This window comes from Accipiter gentilis, chromosome 3 (genome assembly GCF_929443795.1).
Source record: "Accipiter gentilis chromosome 3, bAccGen1.1, whole genome shotgun sequence".
NCBI lineage: Eukaryota > Metazoa > Chordata > Aves > Accipitriformes > Accipitridae > Astur > Astur gentilis.
Window position 1 is genome coordinate 42818334 of NC_064882.1, and position 21262 is coordinate 42839595.

At 42.6% G+C, this 21262-nt stretch overlaps 1 protein-coding gene across 1 annotated transcript in view; it reads right to left on the minus strand.

Moving 5' to 3' along the window:
- Positions 1–16003, minus strand: part of EIF2AK3 (eukaryotic translation initiation factor 2 alpha kinase 3) — a 44619-nt gene extending 28616 nt beyond the window's left edge. Inside the window, exons 1-2 of the mRNA XM_049834414.1 lie at positions 15648–16003; positions 8981–9110 (exon numbers count right to left, since the gene is read on the minus strand). Of these exons, the coding sequence (XP_049690371.1) occupies positions 8981–9110; positions 15648–15919 (402 nt within the window). The 5' untranslated portion in view covers positions 15920–16003. The remainder of the gene's footprint in view (positions 1–8980; positions 9111–15647) is intronic.
- Between the last annotated feature and the right edge of the window lie 5259 nt (positions 16004–21262).

Sequence of the window (21262 nt, forward strand, 5' to 3'; positions counted from 1 at the left end):
TCACCATCAGGACGTATAGCTCACCCAAAAACAGTTCACGGGATCAGCCAAGTGACCAAATGTGGTCCCCTGCTCCTGCCCACATTAAGACCCGTATGACGAGTTTGTATCTATTACGGTCTTTCTTCTCCTTCCACTAACGCTCGTACTCCACAAGCTGGTAGTTTCTATTTCATTTTTCGTTGGTTAGAGAAGACTGCACCAAGCCATAAACAACTTTCACGGCCCTGTATTTTGCGTATGATAAGTACACGAAGTGATGCTGTAATCCTGTGCTGGATGAGTACTAAAGAACTTGTTTGAATACTCCTTTTTATCTCTTCTCAAAGCAACACCTGCAATGTCCTTCCAATAACTTCATTAAATTACTACAGTTGGTATCTCTGTTGTGATTCTACACTTCAGATCTTAAAATCTGATCAGGTGTAAGCTACCAGGGTCCTGACAAAACTGCCTTTTACACAAACAGTGCAGAAAGCAACAGAGGACAGCAGCACTGTAGCTTGAGCATTATACTCTCCTTTCCAGTGTCAAGGGTACAGCATCTTGTTCATCTTGAGTTTGCCATTAAAAGAATTAATCCTACTCTTGCCTCTGCCCTCCTTTGAGGGGCCATGCAGGGAAACGGAGGAACCTCAGTGTGTTAACCAGACCACCCCACCTTCAAAAGAGATCAGGGCCCCAGTACTGTTTGCTGTGCAATCAAACAGACCCTTCTTCTGAAGGCTAGAAAACTAAAACACCACTGTTACTTTAATCATAGTCAAACAAGACTTGGGATTTTGACTACAGAGATGCCAGCCTGCTTTGCTGCCATGGTAACAGACTTTTAAAAACTGTTCTTCTTAATAATAATAATAAAAAAAAAAAAGCACAGTGCTTTAAGAAAGACTTTATTTTGACACTATTCCATCCCCCTCTAACATGGCAAGTTTTATTAACAAGAAAAGACTGCAACAGTCTTCTGGAACTTAAGAGCAGTCCTTTCTGAGACAAACCAGAGCTGCTGCTACTGAGCCCATCACTGAGCGCCTTAAAACTAATAGCACATTAGGGAGAAGATCAGTGAAGAAAATTAAAATTACTCAAAACCTTGCCTCTACAGGAACAGGCCCTATACAGAAGCTCATTAGCCACCATGTCAAAATCAGTACTGGTCCAGTATCGGGATGTTTGAAGATGGTGTTTTAACTCCACCACCACTTCCACCCACCCCACTCCGACCTCTCTTGCAGAGTACCTGGGCTCCTAGAGCAGCAGCTGGGAGCTAAAAACATGCTTCCCTTCAGAAGTGGGGAGAACAGGCAATAGCAGAAGCTCATGTCACTTCGGGATTTAAGCTGATCCCTGCCGGACCTCGCGTGTTTCTTCCCCTGGCCCTGCCTGGACAGGGTGTTTTTTTAGATAAGGACAGAGTCCACGTGTCTTGAAAAATTAAGTCACAGAGCAACTTCTATGGAAAAAGAGAGCCCAATACAGGAGAAGAACACAACACGGCAAATGCACCGTCTCCTCTTTCAAGGATGCAAAGAAAGTAGAGTGCATGAAACATGCAGTGACTCTGACAGATTAATAGTTACCTGCGTGTGGAGGACAAAGTCTAGAAGAAATTCGGAAATGAGATGTCAGTGGCCGTGCTGCTAGAAGAATGATTTGCTAAACTAAAATGCTTAGCACTTGAAACAAGCAATTTCTTTTACAGAAAAAGATACAAGCTGTAAGTTCAGAAAGTCTTTAGGGCAGAGTAAATCACTTTGTTGTGTACTGGGCAGCTGAGCTCCAAATATCCAAGTTATCCATTCCCTGTGCTGAAATAGGTATTTGTCTAGGTATTACTAGATTTGATCCGTTTTAATATCTGTAAACACTAGAACTGCTTAACAGCCAATACAAAACATTCAGTGTACCGTATGTAATTAAATTACAAGCTACTATACAGATAACTAAACATCAGAGACAGTGAGCTGATGGTAAACGTCCTTTCCAAGATTTGCACCACTTTGGCCATGTCTGTGAGCAGAAGAAAGCTGGTGACAAACACTAGCCCAGAGTGACTCTGAGAAACTTTCCTGGCTTCGTTTGAGGCAGAGCATCACTTGTGAGGAGTGGGGTTGAGAGCTCTGATATCATACAAGCCACAAGATCTCATTCTGTAGCTTCCCATGTGTCTCGTAACGGAAGCTGTCATGCCCCCAAACATCCTTACAGCACGAGTGAGAGGACACATGTCAGCACTTTATCAGAGCTTTATCAGTGCTAACTACATCAAGTGTCAGCAAGAAAGCCACCAAGCTGCAGTTATAGGAAGTCTTTTGTTTTTTCAACTGAACAAGACATTGGACTAAGATGACTGAAGATGTGCAGTTTCGATAGATACGTAAGATCACTTGTCTAAGCAACAGCCCTACTTGTCACCTTGACAAAAATCATGATGCTGTATCATACTAACCACTAACTCAGCTTGGGCATCCATCAGCAATTCCCCTTCTCCACACGTGTACCACTTCACATTAAAAAGTTTGGTTGCATTTCCTAGAAAAGCACAACTTCTTGCTATCCAAATATTTTAAAACAATTAGTCTTTTGCTGATGACTTTTTGTCCACTAAAGATCATTAGAAGTTTATTTTCAGGAGAATTATAAATTATATTTTTTAGTTTCACCAAGAAAGCAGGAAAGGTCTGTACTTGGAAATCCACAGGTCTCTCTAGCAATTCTCCCAAGCCTGTCACCTCTTTATGCCCATGAACACTGTGCATGTTTCCAGTAACAGAAATAGAAAGAACCGCTTGTGCCACCAGTAATCGTAATATATCGATGTAGTTAAAGGGCAGTCACATCTATTCTCTTCTTGCAAAACACAGGCTCCACTCCCCTTGATAGCCCTAATAAGCCTTCTCTGCCTCAATTGCAATTAGAATTTATCTTCCTTTGAAGTACAATTCTGGACACTCACTTCTTATTCATTATGAGCTTTTCCAGGAGCATTTAAGACACTAATATCTCTCTCTCCCCACAGGCAGCACAGGATCACATTTCCTTCCCCTGCAGAGGAATCGAGATGGCAGCTGATAACCTGTCATGGGATCTCTTAGTACACAGTATTCTCAGTTTTAAACTGGTCACCTCCAACCCTCAACAAAATTGTTATCAATCCCCACATCTAGTATTTCACTTAGTACAATTTAATTCCAGTTCTATTATGGAAAACCTGTACGATAGAGAACTGGATAATGCTCTAGTCCTCCTCTACAGGAGTGATACCTTCAGCTATCAAAGCATCTGGTATCTGGTGGTCCTACATCTGTCTCAGTAGTACACAAAAATAAGGATCAGCTACAGAACACAAAGAACTCTACTAGAATACTCTTCTAGGCAACTAAAATTATACCACCGTACCTGCAAGGAAATAGTTTCCCCAGATTAGTCACCTCAACAACCAGTCCACTGGTTTACACTCTGCCTGCTTGAACAGAGTGGCAATTTGGAGCTTTACATCTGGTCACAACGTACTAGAGCTGGAAAGTAATTTTACAGCATTAACAGAAATTTTTAAAATTTTAGTCTTCATTGTGTTGAGTAAAACTTCGACTTAGAAAGTTTTGTACACACTCAAAGGCTTAAGAGAACCAACTTGTTATTCTCTGTGTATGGAAGTCTGACCCCATTGCACAGCATTTGCTCCTGCAAGCAGCCTGTACATTGCACAAAGACTCTTCAAAGTGCTAAGCAGGCAAGATTGCTTCTGTTGCTGTTGTGCCTCATGCCAAATGTTTTAAGATGCACAAATACATTAAAAGTTAAGATTAACACTAGTGAGCTAGACAGAGCGAATTGTTTTTAAGCAGAATCCCGAGAGAAAGCCATTTGCTCAAAATGTTTGTGTAGTTTGAAACAAATCTCCTTTTTGTTTGTCCAGTGACTGTTAGCAGAGTCAGAACAGACTTATACAGGTTTAACAGAAATTGATAATATTCAGCACTGTATTCAACAGCTGCTATAATAACCTTTTAAGTGAAAATACTCAAACAAGTCTGACAGTCTTAAGTATTCCCCACCCATGCCCAAAAAAAACATATCTCAGCTTCTCATTGGATGATATTTACAGGCAGTGACTTAACTGAAAAATAACTAAAGTAGAAAGCCATGGACCAAACAAAACCCTCATTTTTATCCAGGCTAATAAAATGCTGCTGCAGGGGTGCCTTAAGTGGTGGGTATGATTGTCCTAAACCTGATGTCACAAGATTCAAAGAGATTGTTAAATTATTTACTCTCCCATAACCTCTGGGAGGGCACATAAAAGAATCGAGAAGCCACGATTTAAGCCCCTCAGAAGGCGTTTTGACCTCTTGTCTTGCCCTGATCTTCTTCAGTGTGGGTTTTGCAATTTCTTCTACACCACAGCGCAAGAGGCCAAAGGATGAGAGCTGCTGAATTTCTTCCTGCATTCCCAAAGCAACCCAGGACAGCTTTTGGCTCTTCTTGGGCTTGACTAGGTACAGCGATTACCTTTTCCAATGTATGGGGAAGTGCAGGCAGTCAGTACCTTAAAGGGACTCCCAGGTGCCTGGAACTTAGTATTTCTTTTGGGGAACCATAGCAGTGAAAATTTGAACTTGTTTATAATGCAGATAAAGGGAAGGAAAAAAAAGAAACAAAAAAAAAAGATACATTCATACTGTACATTAAATCCTGTCACTAGTACAGCCTTGGAGATTTCAAAAATCCTCTCTCAACTCACTGCTCTAAGCATCAGTCTATCCTCTCCAAAGGGCAAAAAAGGAACAATCTGCTAAAGGTATGTATGGGTTCACTTTGCCTACAATGCAATTAGTTTTCAGCTGACTTCAGTATAAAACTTCACATCTCCACATTTCTCTGGAGGAAAAAAAATATAATACTGGGCTATTCCACACAAACATGCCATTTTTATGTCCAAAAAAGATCACACAGATGTCTAAGTTTGTAGAAAAGTTTATTTTATGTGGCTATCACAATAAAAAATGGTAAGAATTTAAAATATATACAATGCAATTCAAAGACACTGGGACCCTTGAGAGGGATAAGAATGTTGACAGATTTTGTGACACAGCATAAGCCAATTATTTCATTTTTCAGGATACAGTGGTATGTTTACTATGACTGCTCTAAATGTCAGCCTTGTGGACTGAAACTCATTTTGTCCCATGATCCCCAGTCTCTCAAATAAGGAAATAAGATGCTTACTTAGGGATTAGTCTGTAACAGCCAAATCATGAGCCAATACAGTTACTTTTATTGAGTACATCCCAGTGTAGCATCTGGTCAGAGCACTGAAACTACTACAACTGGAGCTGCCCTGTCAGGCTGAACTCCCTGCAGCGTTCCTGACAGCACAAAGAAAAATCGCGTCGCAGTCGTCAATGTATTTTTAAGCTGTTAGTCTCACATCATCACCACCAAGTCTCCCACTTATTCTCCCCTTTCCCATCAAACATCAGCTACCAGCTTTTTCACAGGAGTATCTCTACTATTTATCCAGCCCACAGTAGGTTGTTTTTTTTTCTGTCTCCTCTTCTCCAGCCTCCCAGTGTCCCATCAGTCATGCTAGCCACCACTGGCCAGTCTTTTGAATATATAGGCAAGCTCACGCTTTCATTTCTCTCATTAATAGATTCTCATAAAAGAAAGATGCAGAAGCCCATTAAGTAATTTAGTATAAAGGTGTGAAGGTAAAAGAACGTGTCACCCTCATTAGTAAACAACAGTCTCATAATGATGGGCTATGAACCATTTCCACTGCTTGAGAGGCAGTTCTCTATTTTCACTATGATTAAGCATCGTTATTTTAAAAGGCTGATTCTCCCAAAAGTATTCTCTTTTGTCTAAGTACAGACGATACATTCATTACAAAGCTAAATTGTAAAGAGTAAATTAAAGTGTTTTCATTAAAAGTAAGCTCCCTTTTAGAAAAGTTGAGATTCAATGACCTTACACTGAACTTCAACAGGCAATCTTTATGTGCAAGTAACAAGAAATCTTGGAGTTGTAAACATACAGCTATTATAGAGAAGGGCTTTTCATTTTAACACAACGGACAGGGAAACAAAGTTTTTAAATTCTTATACAGAAGATCAAAATGCAAAGTCATACCTTTTCAGCATTGGCACCCTGACCATGATTGTTTATGTTGGAGTTTGAGCCAAGGAATGAATTTTACCATTTTAGTTACCCAGACACACAATCAGTAGTTCAGCAGCCTTTCCTTTCCAATTGATCCGTTCACATGACAAATGATGAACATCTCACTTGTCAGTGTCTTAAGCAGTAGTTTCAAGATCTGAAGTGTTTGACAGAGCTGCTGGAACATTTGAAATTTTACTACCTCACTTTCCTAATTAACACGAGCTCCAGACAGCCAAGTTCACATTTTACAGTTAGGCAAACGAAGTAACTACAGTTCTATTAAACACTGAAAGTTTGAAGATCTAATGTCTTTTCTTAAAAGGCACTTGAAAATTAAATTGATGCTTTCACACCAGGACCTGGAACTACAGTTCATTGCGTTCTCACCCAAGATAGCTAAAAAAACCTCATCAAAACAATTGAGACACAGCAGCACACACTTTACTCACTCTGAAAGAACACAAACCTTTTAACACTGCAAGTGTAACGCAAAAAGTTTCTCATCTACCACTTCTTGCAAGATGTATGTTAACAGCTTACATAATGATATTGTTCTATGATGAAGGTAATACTGTGGTTGAAAGCCCAGAGACCTTTTTCACCTCAAAATGTTGGAAGAGGAAGAAAAAGCCTCAATAGTTAGTTTGAGAGGGTAAAACTCAACATGCCACATGCCCAAATCAGAAAGGAAATACTGTAGAGCTGGGGAGATGACAGACTCTGAGACTTCAATAAATTTAATATTTTGATCCAAACCAAAATTGTCCCAACAATTTTAATGAGGCCAATTACTCACTCAAGTAGTGTCTAGATTCACTGCATGAAGTCTTCCAGCTGATACTGACAGCAGATTAAACATTTAAATATTTATTTTAAACATTTAAATATTTAAATGTTTAGGTGTAGCTTATTTGGAGTATTCATCACTTTTGTTTCTTGTTAAATTCTGTCTTATCTTAACAGCATTTGTTTACATGACAGTAAGTCTATATTCATAACACTTAACGGCTTCTAAAAGGCCAGAATGAAGTTTTACTTCCAAAATTAGTTCTCTCACAGGCTCTGCATTTTAACTGCCAAAATCCATCAGTGTCTTTGGCCACAGTTGTAGAAATGAAACAATTGGAAATTCATCTGAAAACTTTCTATATGCATAACGAACGCTCTTTAAAAGTGTATTCTTATGACACCCACAACCTACTAACTTGTAGCCACAAAAGGGAATTAAACATTGCACGGACAAACTACAATTTCTGTTGTCTAAGCACCAACCTTTAGTTTCTACAGTCATGCCACATTGGAAAAAGATCAAAACTCTGGACAGATCAGTTGAGTGACAAAATCTATATTTGCAAAACCACTTCTATAGCATTAAATGCTTGCAATCTTGAAATCTTTTAAAACCTGGACTCATGTCTTAATTTGTAGTGAAAAATTAAGTTTATATTTGCACAGATTTCAAATGTGTTTTATAACCAGTGGTTCTATTTTCACTGTGGTCATCAGAAACTATTTGCAGCAATAGATAACAGACCCAATTTTTTTAAGTATCTAGCATTGAAAACATTTGTGAAGGACCACAGGTTATAACTGACACCTTCCTCTTCACAGAGCTCTTTACCGTTTTTGTATTCTTTTCAATTCTGCTCTAGAACATATTTTTTTGGAGAAGTTCTTCTTTCCTACGGTGTTTTTTCTTAAACACAAAAATACATCTGAACAACTCTCAGAAAGTTGCATCCATAAATAAAATTGTCTCTCAGAAACAAAGGAACACGAGTTAACACTCACATTACTTTTGCAATCCAAGATACCTATTACTAGCTCTCATACTTACACTACCACAGCAACAGACCAGATCTTTCCTTAGATTTCTTTATACCAAAACAGAGGTCATGTAAACAGACAGCAGCAAAGAACCACAAGCAGGAAGCTCATACAGTCCGAGCATCCCTGAATTCAACTTTCATTCTCCAATGCTCGTCATGCAAAAGCACGATACAGGACTGGTCATCAAATCCAACAATCCACGACAGAGAAGGACCGTGCACTTTGTCATCACCACAAAGTACCTCTTAGTTGGTATATTTATTCCTCCTAATCCTAGGAGAGAATGACTCATGGTTCTCACTTTTTCAGTGCAGAAAAAATAAAAAAAAGTCAAAAAACTTCCTTCTAATTTCTAGCCTAAGTTTATTCAAACTGATGGTGGAAATAGCACCAAACAAGAAATTTAATTCTTTAGATTTCCTTCTTACAGTTCATCAGCAAGAAGTGATGCAACCCTTTACCACTCAGTACTCCAGGGTGACCTTCAGCACTATTTCATTGCTAACACATTCTACTTCATAGGCAGCCTGCTTATCTGGGATAAAAAAACCCAATTCTTTCTTTATTAAGTCACAAGGACTTTTGCTTTTCTTAAGGGGGGGGGGGGGGGGGGGGGAAGACACAGCCACTACTTGCCAAAACACACTCTAGTAATACAAAGCAGATGATCCTTTCATTTGCTTCAAATTACAAGTAACTTGTTTTCAATCAGCAATTACATACAATTCCCAAACTCAAGTTACATCATCTAGTTTGACAGTTATCACATACGTCAATTGCAAGACTAAAATGCTGACACACTCTAGTTTGAAATGGCAACATGATGTAAGCACTCCAAATAAAAGTTTGAGAATAGCTGTTAAACTTTATCCATACTAACTTTGCTGCGTTATTTAACATCAAATACAGAGAAAGTTGCCTTCATTTCATTACAGAAAATTCTGGTTTTAAAGACTTAGTCAGGAAAGAGCTTTAGCCTTACCTCTGGTTTACTGAGACTGGATGACACAAGAGAACCTGATCCCACATCCAGATCCCACTGTTTTCTCCCACTGTTTTCTGGATCCAGTGCAGCAATTCGTCCATCCAAAGTGCTGATAATTACTAGAGATCTGCAAGTTGCAAGCATTCACAGTCAAAACTACAGCCATATGGAGTTTATCTATTAGCTGCTTCCTATATTTAATAGAGTGCAACTCCAACTTTAAAGTTAAGTCTATATAGTCCGCAAAAGAGCAATTTAACTTGGTAGCTCTACCTAGACCAACAAGAGAGAGTAGAAAAGTTGAAGTCTTTGGCTGGATGTCATAAACCAATTTACATGCCATAAGACACTTTCAGAGTTCAGTTTCAGGGGAAAATAGTTGACTTTTTGCTCCCACATGCAGGTGTTACCACTGAATGAAATACAACACTGAATGAAATTATTTTCTTTTGAGATATTTACATGAACAGTATAGATCCTATTTTTTCCAGTCCCTTCCACACTGATCTTCAATACGTCCTTTCAAAACAACCTAAACCCAAAACTATTAACCCAGCAAATCAGTACGTAAGAAATATTAAGTCGCAACTAAGTTTTCAGTACCTCTGGAGGAAACATGGAAATCCTGGAGATAAGTCAAGTCTTAGAATAAAACAAGTCTCACCTAAAGCATACACAGGACACCAGAAACAACCTCCAACGTCTGTGGACAACAAAGCAAGCAAACTGCCTTATGCAGCTTAGGCTTTAAGTAGCCTATCTGTCTGAGGATACATGGTAATAGCAGGCTAGCTGTTAATTTCTACAGTGCCTGAAGCTCATCGTTTCTAGTAAATCTTGTTTCTTACACAGCAGTACAATTAGAATAAGCTTTTCTGGTTGGGCTAGAATTCAAGCACTAAAATAAAAAAAAAAGCAAAAAAAAAAACCAAACCAAAAAAACTGAACAACACATCAGAGACAAAACACTGACAAGGCATTTTTGAAGGGCCTTTTTTCCTTGACGATTGATTGTTTCACTCTGACCTGAAAAAGCTGGGATGTGTTGGCAGTTTTCAGTTGCAGCAGGCTCAACAATCTTCAAAGGCTGTGGGAGTAAAGCTTGATCACTTTATACACTGCTTGCACTGAGGGGGGCTGGATCTAGTGACCCATAAAGACCTTTATAGACATTGGTTTCAATGAGAATAAGGAACTGTGCAAATAAACCTGATGGGCAGATTAACTATTTGGGGGGGGTGGGGGGTAGGGTGTGAAAGAGCGGCAGGGTGAGGTAGTGCACACACAGACACGTATATGAATCATTACTTTAAACAGTAGGGACACTAGATTGTTGTGTAGCACTGAAGCCAAATATATTCACTTGTCCAAAGCCACCAGTGTAGTAAGCTGAAGTAGGGAGGAAATGATGGGGGCTACTGTTTTTCTTTGAAGAGGAAAAAAGTAGAATCATGATAAAAACATGTTCAAGGATACTGGTTTATTACATCACCTATAACAAAGGTCATGTAAAACATTGCTGTTTTACACGTAAAATTAACCCACACATTTTACAGGACCTTATACTGTACTACAGCACTACATTGTTAATGAGAAAATTAAATACACCTTTCACCTGTACCAAAAATAATATAGTAGCTCCTACTTCTGAAGGTGGCCAAGCACCAGATTCCTCCAAAAGCTTAGTTTAAGAAACTGTTAGAAAAATACCAATTGTGCAAATATTTGAACAGTAGGATACATGAGGTTTTATAAGCTGAGTACATACAAATATTCCAACTGTACAGAAACCAAGACCGGGTTAATAATAAACTGGATTGCAGGAGACTATTCTCAAGCACCGTAAACAAGTGCTCACACGCTAAAGGCCTTGGACACACATTTAACATAATCTGTTTGCTTTATGGTAAAATAATTTATCTGAAGTCCTCTAGCACTGCATAAAAATATTATTCCAAGTGGGTCTATTTAAATTTTATGTTGATCCAGCTGACAACTAGGTTATAAAAAAGGTAGAAATGTAGCTAGAACGGAGGGAATTTTGGCAGTAACACTGTAGAGAAGAAAAATCCTAAAACCGTACTGTGAAATGTTTCCTTCCCATCTACCCCCATTGTTTTCCTTTATCTAATTCCTCCTGCTTGACTTCTCCCTCAAGTACCAGATGTTTTATGCCTTTGTATCTTACCTTTGCACATCTTTCCCCACAAGATGCAAACCTCAACCTTCCCCAAGAGTTCTCATTATTAAAGGCTCACCACTGCCACCCAGACGGTAGTTTTGGAATCTGTCCCTCCATCATGACCTGCAGTCACCCAAATCATGGTGTAACCACACTAACATTTTAAGTTTAGCTGATTAGGAAGGGGGGGGGGGGGGGGGAGGCACGAGACATGCCTTCAAAGGGAACCTTTGTACCAATAGCACACACTGAGAAACTGGTTTAACCAACCACTTCTCCATACCCTAAAAATCCTGACTTTTCTTGGGTGCAATGGTACTCTTTATTAGTGTCCTTGGCCACCAACTCTATAATGGACTTCGTTTCACAAACTCCACCTACTGAGCAAACACTTTGGTGAGACATAGGAACAGGACCAACTTGGCTGTACCTAAATCTTGCATGTGGCTACCTTTAGAACTGGAACTAGGTGCAAGAAAAGCATACATTTATCTGTTTTTTTAATGAGTGACTGACTCATTTTGAACTAAACAATCATGCTTCCGGTCCCATCTTCATGTTGCTCTTCAACAATAATCCTGCATGTCAGAAAAAAACTTCTAAAAATCCGTATTCTTGTAATAAATTCCTTGCGTTACTTAACTCTATTTTTCTATAAATTAAAATCTTAATACCTGTTCTCCCCATCTCTGACCGAATCCAGTGAGTTAAAATCCTGTCACTTGAACTCTAATTGGTATAAGACCTGCAATTTGTCTACATGTGCCCTAGACCCGTGCTAGTGTTACACATTCTCGCTATCAGATTTTCCTTTTTTCAAGCTTCCTCCCTTTCTCTGCGAGATTTCACTGCTTGCAGCTTTGCATACCAAGAGCATGAAGCAGTAAAAAGAGATCTTCCCATCTTTCAGGTAGTCTAGTCAAGCACTAGATTAACACATTCTGACAAAAGCAATTTAGGCAACTACTTCAAGAAACTATTTCAGAGCTTAAAAACAAGCAGGCAACTTGCTCTTTGTCACCCCACAGTGCTATCGTAAGTTTACTGTAGCACATTATGCCCAATTCTTACAGTGAATTCGTATAAACATCAGTAGAATATGGCCATGATTCAAGAATAAAGAGCTGTCCTTTTAACCATCTCTTTGCAAGTCTTTGCTGTCTGAAGAGGTTAGAGGGACCTGCAACTCCATTACATTAAACTGAAATAGTGATATTCTGGGTGCATCTTTGGGATACCTAACTGACAAGTTGCAAGGAAAAGGAATTCCTGTGTTAGCTTCTATTTCGGTTAAACCTGATAAACTCTGTTATTCTCTGCAAAGCGATACCTTATCACTGGCTTTAGCAACACTACCTCCTGACTGGGGTAAAGCTTAAAGACTACCTTGACCAAAGAAGTCAGCTTCCAACAACATACAAGTTTTCCAAGAACACTACCAAACTAGACCTCAATTCTGCATACCATCCCACACAAAACACAAAATATTACCCAACTTAAGGTCGAAGGTAAAAAGGTCAAAAGTCACAACTATAAGGCCAAGGAAGCAAGGAGGATAGAGTCAAACAGCACCCGGGCTGCAAATTCTTGAAACAGCAAGACATTTGTTGAAAGTAAATCACTGGCTATATACTAAGGAGTGAATCACATCCCACAGATAGAGAGAAGGAAAAAACCCCACCAACGCAAAACCAGAACTGCAATAGTCTCTATAAGCCTGGACCAGAGGAAAAAAGATACAGAAAGGAATCACTCCAAACTTGGCAATTACTTAAATCCCAGGATCCATCAACCAGGCACCTGAACAACAAACTTCAGTAAAATGAAGATGACACTTACGCATTTCACCTTGCCTTTAGCTGCTGCTCCAGAACATATTATGAACCAAGTGATGGAGAAGAAAATCCCTTCTGGGCCCTTACAGATGGCCTGCAGAAGGACTAAAGCAAGGGGCCAGTACAACGTAGTGCATACAAAGGTATCTGTAATCACAGCAGCTGGCAGAGGCTAAGCTAATACTATATAGCCACGATTTTATTTGCACTTTGTCAATATGAAAGAAAACATATCTGGACATACTTCCCCCACCCCGACCATGTACAAACAGCCTCTACAGTTAAATGAAAATGTTTTCTTACCATTTCCTATCCTCTTTCACTCACAGACACACGCTTGTTATTGAAGTGCAGTTACAATGTTCCCCCTTGAAACTATGCAAAATACCTACTACAAACTTCCACATACATTGACAAAAGGCCATTCTGGGCCTTAAAACCATTGTTTATATCCCATCATGAACACAGCCCACTTTTTGAGATCAGGTGGTCTAAGCACAGCTCTGTTCTACTTTACAGAATTGAAGGTATCTGATTTACCTATGAACAGAAGAAAAGGGCTAAGATTGCAAGGGAAGAGGTAAACAGGATAGGGATGAACACCTCGTTAGCTCATCTACACCCTTTCACTACAGAAAAACTTTGTATTTATTCAAATAAGTTGGTTTTGTTCAAGAAACAAAGCAGAACTTATCATCAACATTTACCACTACTGCTGTTTCAATTAAAAAACCAAAACCCTAATAACCTCAACCCTCAAAAACCATTTGGGACATTGCAAATACGGTTGTTTGTCAAACTTGAACTCTAAACAGCTATTCCAATTTCAAAACCTGCATGTTTGTATGTAAAGAACACAGTAATTCACTAACCCTCACATTTTCTTCCAGGAAATTAAAAAAATCCTCAAACCCAAGATGATTATATTCATTTGCCTACAGCAAAAACATCTGAGGTTTGGGGTTTGTTGGTTTTTTTCCAGATTACACTGACCTGCTATATTATATGGATATTTTATTGCTGAAGAACAATTAGCTGAGGTGAATAGAGATCTCGCAAATACAGATGAAAAAAATGAAGAAATGCAAGCAAATACTATGGCCAGGCAGCCATTCTATTTTACTTTATGACAGCAAATCTATTCCTATGCACTAATCAATTAGAGAACAGCTACATTTAATCTCAGGCTTAAATTACTAAATTGAACATCTTTAGTTTATTTTACTTAGTTCTAGTAGTCAAACAGAAAATTCATTTTTAAATATTTTCAGGGCTAAATAAATGAAGGTCTTATTGAAAACTGAATACAGTAGAATTGTAATAAACTAGGTAGGATTTTGATGACCTGATACACAAAAGAACGATCCTGTTGCTAATAGGTGACTAGATTTTCCTGAAAGAAAAGAGGGTGCCAAGTTATCAGCCGGTTTCTTGCTCTAAGTGAATGCTCAGGTAAACTAGCAAAAAGCTTTGGGCTTTTCATTTTTAGAACAGGTCATCAAATATAGTAGGCACTTAGTCATGCGCTTCTTCCTTTAAACTCTGGCTGTGGCTTATCACCTCATCTTTCTCAGCCAATTCAGAGACTGGAAACAGCTCAGTAACATTTCTGCACTTGAGTCATTCATTAAAATCTTCCTTTTGCCAGAGCTTCTTGCCACATGCGGTTATCCCCCCTCGTTATATTCTGAAACTTGTTCGGCAATTTGTCTTGCGTGTTTGGCTTCCCTGCAAGCCTGCACCAGTGCCTGCGTTTAACAGACAATTAAGTAAACAGGAGAACTGCGTTTTCTTTAAAAGAAGAGAAAAGATGACAGAAAGGGGTATGATGCTCTGAACCACCGTGAGTCGCAGGTGTTGGAAAGAGTTTAGAGTACAGACGCAGTGCTTTTGGGTCTCCTTCCTGCAGGCACAGCACCGGCACCCCGTAACAAGTCAAGGAAGGGATCGAGACTTGACATTACCAGTCTAAGCAGACCGGCCAGATGTCACATAGCGTGACATCCGCCAGCTTATTTGTCGAAGAATTAAGGCACCCTTTCTTCTTACCAACAGCCACAGAAAACCCCAAGTACGTTGGCGATGGCGAGGTCCTGCCATACGCTCTCCCTCGGCCCTCGGTCCAGCCCGTCCATCACTGCAGCGCTACGTCCAGCCGCATCACGAGATTCATCTCTCCCCCCCTTCCCCTCTCCTCCCACCCTCCGATACTTCCCTGCGCGTCACTACACTCAGCCCCACGCACCACCCCCCAGCACCCTCACTTCTCCGTGCCCCCCCCCCCCCAAACAACCCACAGCCCAACTCTCCCACCTCTCTCCCCACTCCAACCCTTCTGACCCGACCGAGTGCTGTTCCACCCCCCCCCGCAGCGCAACCCCACTCCTGCACGACCCCCTTCTCCACAACACGACCCCCAGGACCCCCCCCAGCCCCGGACCCTGCCTCCTTCTCCCCTGAGGCACCGACCCCCCCTCCGAGCACCCCCAAACCGGGTGCTAACCCCCCCCCCCAACATCTCTACTCAGACCCCCCCTGCCCAGAGGGACGAACGCCTCCCAGCAGCCCCACGCACCGACCCTCCCCCCTCCCAGCACTCCCAGTCACCGACCCTCATCCCAGTCACCCCCCCTTCCCCCCCGCCCACCTGCCGCCGGTCCGGGCCTCTCCGCTCTCCTCAGGCTCCTGCTCGCCGGGTGCCGCCGGGGCCACACCGGCCTCATCGTCCTCCACCGTCACGTCAGCCGAACCTGCCGGCAAAGCGGCGGGAGCGGCGGCCGCCCCCAACCCAAAAACGGCCTCCACGGCCACGGCATCGCCCAACGGCGGCGGCGGCGGTTCCGGGCCGCCCGCCGCCAACCCTAACAGCACCAGCAAAGCGAAGGCGGCCAGAGCGCTGCGGCACCGCGGCCCCCGCATGGAGGGGCCCCGCCTCGCCCGCCGCCAACCAGCCGTTAGGACATGAACGCTGCCAACCCCGCCGCCGCCGCCGCCGCCACAGAATGGGCGCCCGCCGCAGCCCTCCCCGCCCCGCCCGGCGCCCCGCCCCAGCCCCGCTCGCCCGCCACGTACCGGCACTCCGCGCGCAACCCGCCCCCTCCACACCGCCGCCCAGCCCCCTTCGCGGCGGGGAGGGAGCCCATTGGGCCGGCGCCACGCCGCTCCGCCCGACGCTTCCCTTTGATTGGCGCGGCCGGCGGCGAGGGAGGGAGGGTGGGAGCGGTGTTTGTCAACACGGCCGCCGGGCCAATCGGAGTCAGGCCGCTCTCTCCCCCTCCCCTCTACCCGCCGCTCCGACCAGTCGAAAGCGCATGATTCACCGACCTGCTCTGGGATTGGCGGAGCCGGCGCGCCACACGTGCTGCTGACTGGAGCGCCGGGCGGTGCGGCCCCGCCCCTTCCCGGCCGGCCCTCCGCCGGGCTGGAGACGTGGCTGTTCCCCCGTGTCGGCAGGGCGGGGCCAGCGGCGCGCACCACCCGGCGCGCGGGACGAAGGGGGGGGGCGGGTAAAGGCCCCCTCCGGGGCGAAATGGACTCGTCGGGCGGGAACGGCGGAGGGCGCCCGGCCCCGCCGTGTCCCCCCGGGCGGGCTGAGGGAACGGCGGCCCCGGCGAGGGCCCGCGTACGCTGCTCGATACCCGCACCAACACATAGAGGCTCTGCTGAGGTGCCCGTAGCCGTCATCCCCCTCCCGAGGTCGGCGGTTTAGATTGCCTCAGGCACCTTGTCCGGCCGAGGGCCCTGTCTCCTTCAGGAAAGGGCATGGCGGGATCAACCGCTCCCCTCAGGAGCTCGTTCCCCAGTTAATGGCTGCCCCGGCTGGCCTGGCTCTGGCGGACGAGCTTGGCTGGGTTGGTACCCACCTGACACAACGTGGTGACCGGGAGGCCCAAGGACGGCTGTCCCAGCATGTTGGCCAAGTGTCGCCACAGCCTCGCCGGCCATCTGTGGTACGCTTAACTCATATTTCCTTCATGTATTCACGGATTTTGATGATCCAGCAGGTAACACCTCTGCATCCTTCATGGACGGTTTTTCCACCCCTTCCAGCAGTTACCATTCTCTCCTTTGCTCTGGAGAGCAGGAGGGGCAGCTCCCTCAGCTCCCATCTCCGAGGCAGGCTGTTGCCCACACCAACTGCATGCCCATGGCCTGCCATCGATCATGCCGTGAGATCATGCCGTGACTCGTGGTGCTACCGTGAGTCTTTTTGTGTCAGTGTTGATCCCTGTAGTGGTAGGTATGTAGTTATGAAGCCACACCTTTTATCTTCTTGCTAACAAAGCAAATTAGTTACAAACTCTTCAATTCTGGCATCTCCCCCAGCCCTTAAATTACAGTTCTCCGTCCCTCCCCTTTTCCTTTTTTTTTCTCCAGTATTCCATTTCAGAATATGGAGATTAGGGTGCTGTGTTCATCTGTATCCAGGGCTAGAAAAGGCTCTAGTATATCCCTAGGTGTGCCTCCAAAGACTGACTGTAGGCCATTAGAGAGCACACAGCATGATGCTTTTCTTCCTCCACATACATACGCATACCTGAGATGCGTGGCTTTGCATTTGACTGTCTTACGTGGCAGTCCCTTTATCCAGACCAAGTTTGCCATGTTTTGAACAATGGCCCTTGTCATCCTGATTGTACCACCCTGCTGATGCACATGTCATCTGCAAATTGTATTAGGAGTGATTTTGTATTTACTTCCAGATGACTAATGAAAATATTGATTATGGACATGCGTATTATAGCATACATGATCCTGGAGGGATCCCATTAGAAGTAGCCTTATTCAGTAATGATTCATAGCCAGTTCTAAAAAAAAAAAATAATCTATGTGGCCAGTGTTTAATATATTCCTAACTGATGCTTTATTACCCTGGTTTTTTAATTAAAATATTGTGTCATTCTAAGTAAAAATCCTTTAAAAAGTTTATTACACCTTCCAGAGGAAATTGAATTATTTGTTGTCTTCTTGAAGCATGAAACGAGATTTCTATTTGACCTCTGACTGGCATTACTAATTCTTTAATCTGAGTCACATACGAACTTTCTGTGGTCCTTATCCAGGAACTGTTCTTACATTTACATTTACTACGTATGATACAAACTGTCATTTCTGAAGACAGATAGCAACCTGGCACTTTTTTAGCTTTCTAGGATTGCCCTAGTATATCAAGGTTTACCAAAGACGACTGTCAACAGACAAGGGGTGTCCACAGCCAGCTGTTTCAGAGCTACTGGGCCACAGTTACCCTAGAAGACAAGAGCTTCATTGGTTACTAATGGACTGAAATTTATCACATCACTGTTAAGTAATCCACCCACATATCTTCCTGCTTCTTTACAAACATAGATCATAAATGTTCAATGAACACTTCTGCATCATTATTGACATTTTAATCATGTCCATCTAGTAATGGGCCTGTAGCATTACTAGGGTTTTCTGGGATTTAGCCTTGCCAGCTATGGATTTCCTTTGATGTGCTTCACTTCCAATAACTCCTCTGCTTCTCATAACTTCTGATTTATACCAACACTTTTTTATTTCCCGCTTTCCCCATTTTGTCTATTTATTTTTCATTTTTAATCACTCTCTCCAGTCCACTAATAAACCAGGAATTGTCAGTGTATTTTCTCTCGTGATTTTGAAATTGTGGCTCTTTGCTCGCTCAGTGAGCTGTTTTTAAAGAGCTTGTATTTGTCATTTTTAGACTTCTACCTAAATTTTTCTTCCTGCTTGCACTCTTATTTTCTGATGAGTTGGAAATATGGCTCTTTTAAAGCACCAGATGTATGCAAAGTCAGGTCATGAACACTGCTCCCCAGACAACCACTGAACTGCAGTCCAGAGGTTTGGGGTTTTTTTTAACTTACTTCATTATAAGAAAGTCCGAAAGAGTTTACCTTGTGCCACATGCGAAATGGCTCATGTCACTTTTAGGAACTTAAATGACATTTTATTATTGTACCCATATGGTCTTGTGCTAATATTTTCTTTATTTAGATAACTCCTCTCTCTTGAGTGTCTACCCTTTCATATGTTTATGAAGAGTAATCAAATTCCTTCTGTTTTGCTAGGCAAACCAAGCCAAAGGCTTTTATTCTTCCCTTACACTTTTAGCTCTCTGCTCCCCCCATTCATGTCACTAGCCCTCCCCTGCACCTGTTCCCATTAAATTAATCTTTCTTGCATAGTGATGTTTTGAACAGTCATGTTGAAGGGTAACTCTAATGTATTTAAATTTTAAACTCCATTATATTTATAGACCATGCAGAAAAACTAGTTCTGTGCCATGGTTTTTACAGTAATTTATCTCTTGTCCCACTAGTTATTCGAGGGGCTTAGAGACCACAGACCCCAGCAAGTTTCAGAATATCAGAATACTTCACAAGTAGACTTGCACTTCTGCCTTTGTGCTGGTTCATGAAGGTGTATTACGCTTAAGGCAAAGCAGTAACAGCCTTGTGCAAGCACTCCTATCACACCCATGAGTATTACCTCATTTTCTTCTATTTCCTCCCACCCCCTGCCCCAGATCAGCAGTCTTCCAATTGCAGCCTTTTATTTTAGGAGGGCTCTAACAGTTTTCACAAGAGTACGCTTTTTCTTCTAGGCTCCTCCTAGATGCCTTACCACTGAGGCATAAGGAATAACTATCATTATCTAAAAGCTTTTACTTTTCTGTTTTGGAAACATTCTCTAAGGCATGGACAATGTTATTCACAAATCCCTAAGACAAACACTGCAATACAGCCGTGTAATTTTCTCTCTGTATTAAAAATTTGTGCCAACAAAACCAAACTTCCTGCTTTTTGCAAAGCATGACTCATTCTCCATTCTGTTTTGACTGACTGACATAAGAGATCTATTTCAATCATATGACAATAACTGTAAATTTGACCAGCCATTTATGTGGAAATCAAAGCCTGTTCTTGCAGGATGGATGGATGTTAATAGGAATGGTGTTTTACGTAACACTGCTAAAGATCTGCCTGCTTTTCTTGAATAACTTGCTCTCAGAGCGGCGAGGCGCAGCGGCAAAAGCCCAGCGTGCCACCTCGTGGCTTCCCTGTACCAAGGGCCAGTCGTAGTCCCATGCAAAATAGCCTGCCTTTCCCCCCAGGAGAATTCAGACCATCAAAAAGCTGCGTATGTTGCAATTAGTATACCAGCACCCCTGCTGATGTCTTTTCACAAGCAGAATAAAACCAAGCAATTCTTCATCCAACAGATCAAACCAGAGACAAGCAGTGAAGCAGGTGTTATTCAGAAGAAATGTCACTGAACTGGAGTTTGCAGGATAAAAAATTAGGTAACAAGAATGTAATTGCTGGAACATGACAGGCTTGGAGACCCACTGCCAACCAGAGAGAGCGTTTACCTGGAAAGATGAGTTAGAAATGCTTCATCTTCCACTTGGTTTCCCCAGTGTGTTGGTGAAGTTTTACTTTCATAGGTCTTGTTGGTTTTTAGTTGTTTCATGCCTTACCAAATGACAGGGACATACAGATAATTGGATAAACACACCCGACACCCAGAGGCTGCTGTGCCTTCACTAGGATTTCACTCAGGTTAGTGTGCGCCTTTCCAACAGGTTTAAGCTGGGCTAAATCTGCCACAGAAGATGGTCATACAGCTTTCCCACTCCCAGCTGATTGATCTTGCTGCCTTCCTCAAGAAAGGTCAAGGAAAGCTCACCTTGATTTTGTTCGTTGCTTTACGTATCAGAAAAAACAGCAAGAAGAGGCAAGAAGAAACTGCTTTTTTTTGCCTGTGTGGCAAGGTGAATCTGCACAGGGGCACAGGAATGCCAGAGCCAGCATAAACTCTGTACCCGGCTTGAGAGTGTATGGTGGGTGAAGGGAGTAAAGAGCAGGATCTTCCCTTTTTGTCAACAGCAAGCTGTTATCTCAGCTACCGTGTAATTTCCTAACATGTAATTTCAGCCTCAGATGCAGAATCCAGCACCCATAATCATGCAGCCACTCTTACCAGCCTAATGGCCCAGGCTACTCCGTTCATCAGTGTGGCACCTAGCTCGGGGTAACACCTCGCAGTTACCACCCTGTTCGACAAGCAAAATATCTGTTCAAACAAAGCAGTTTCAAACACCTCCCTCCATACTGAAGCAGAGAAGGATGAGAGTTGGCTTCCGGAGAGGCTTTGACACGGGACAAACACAGGCTTGTACAAAAGGACTTTGAGCTGTTTGCAGAGCTGGTTGTTGCTGAAACTTAAAGAAAATCAATTTCTAAAATGTCCGAC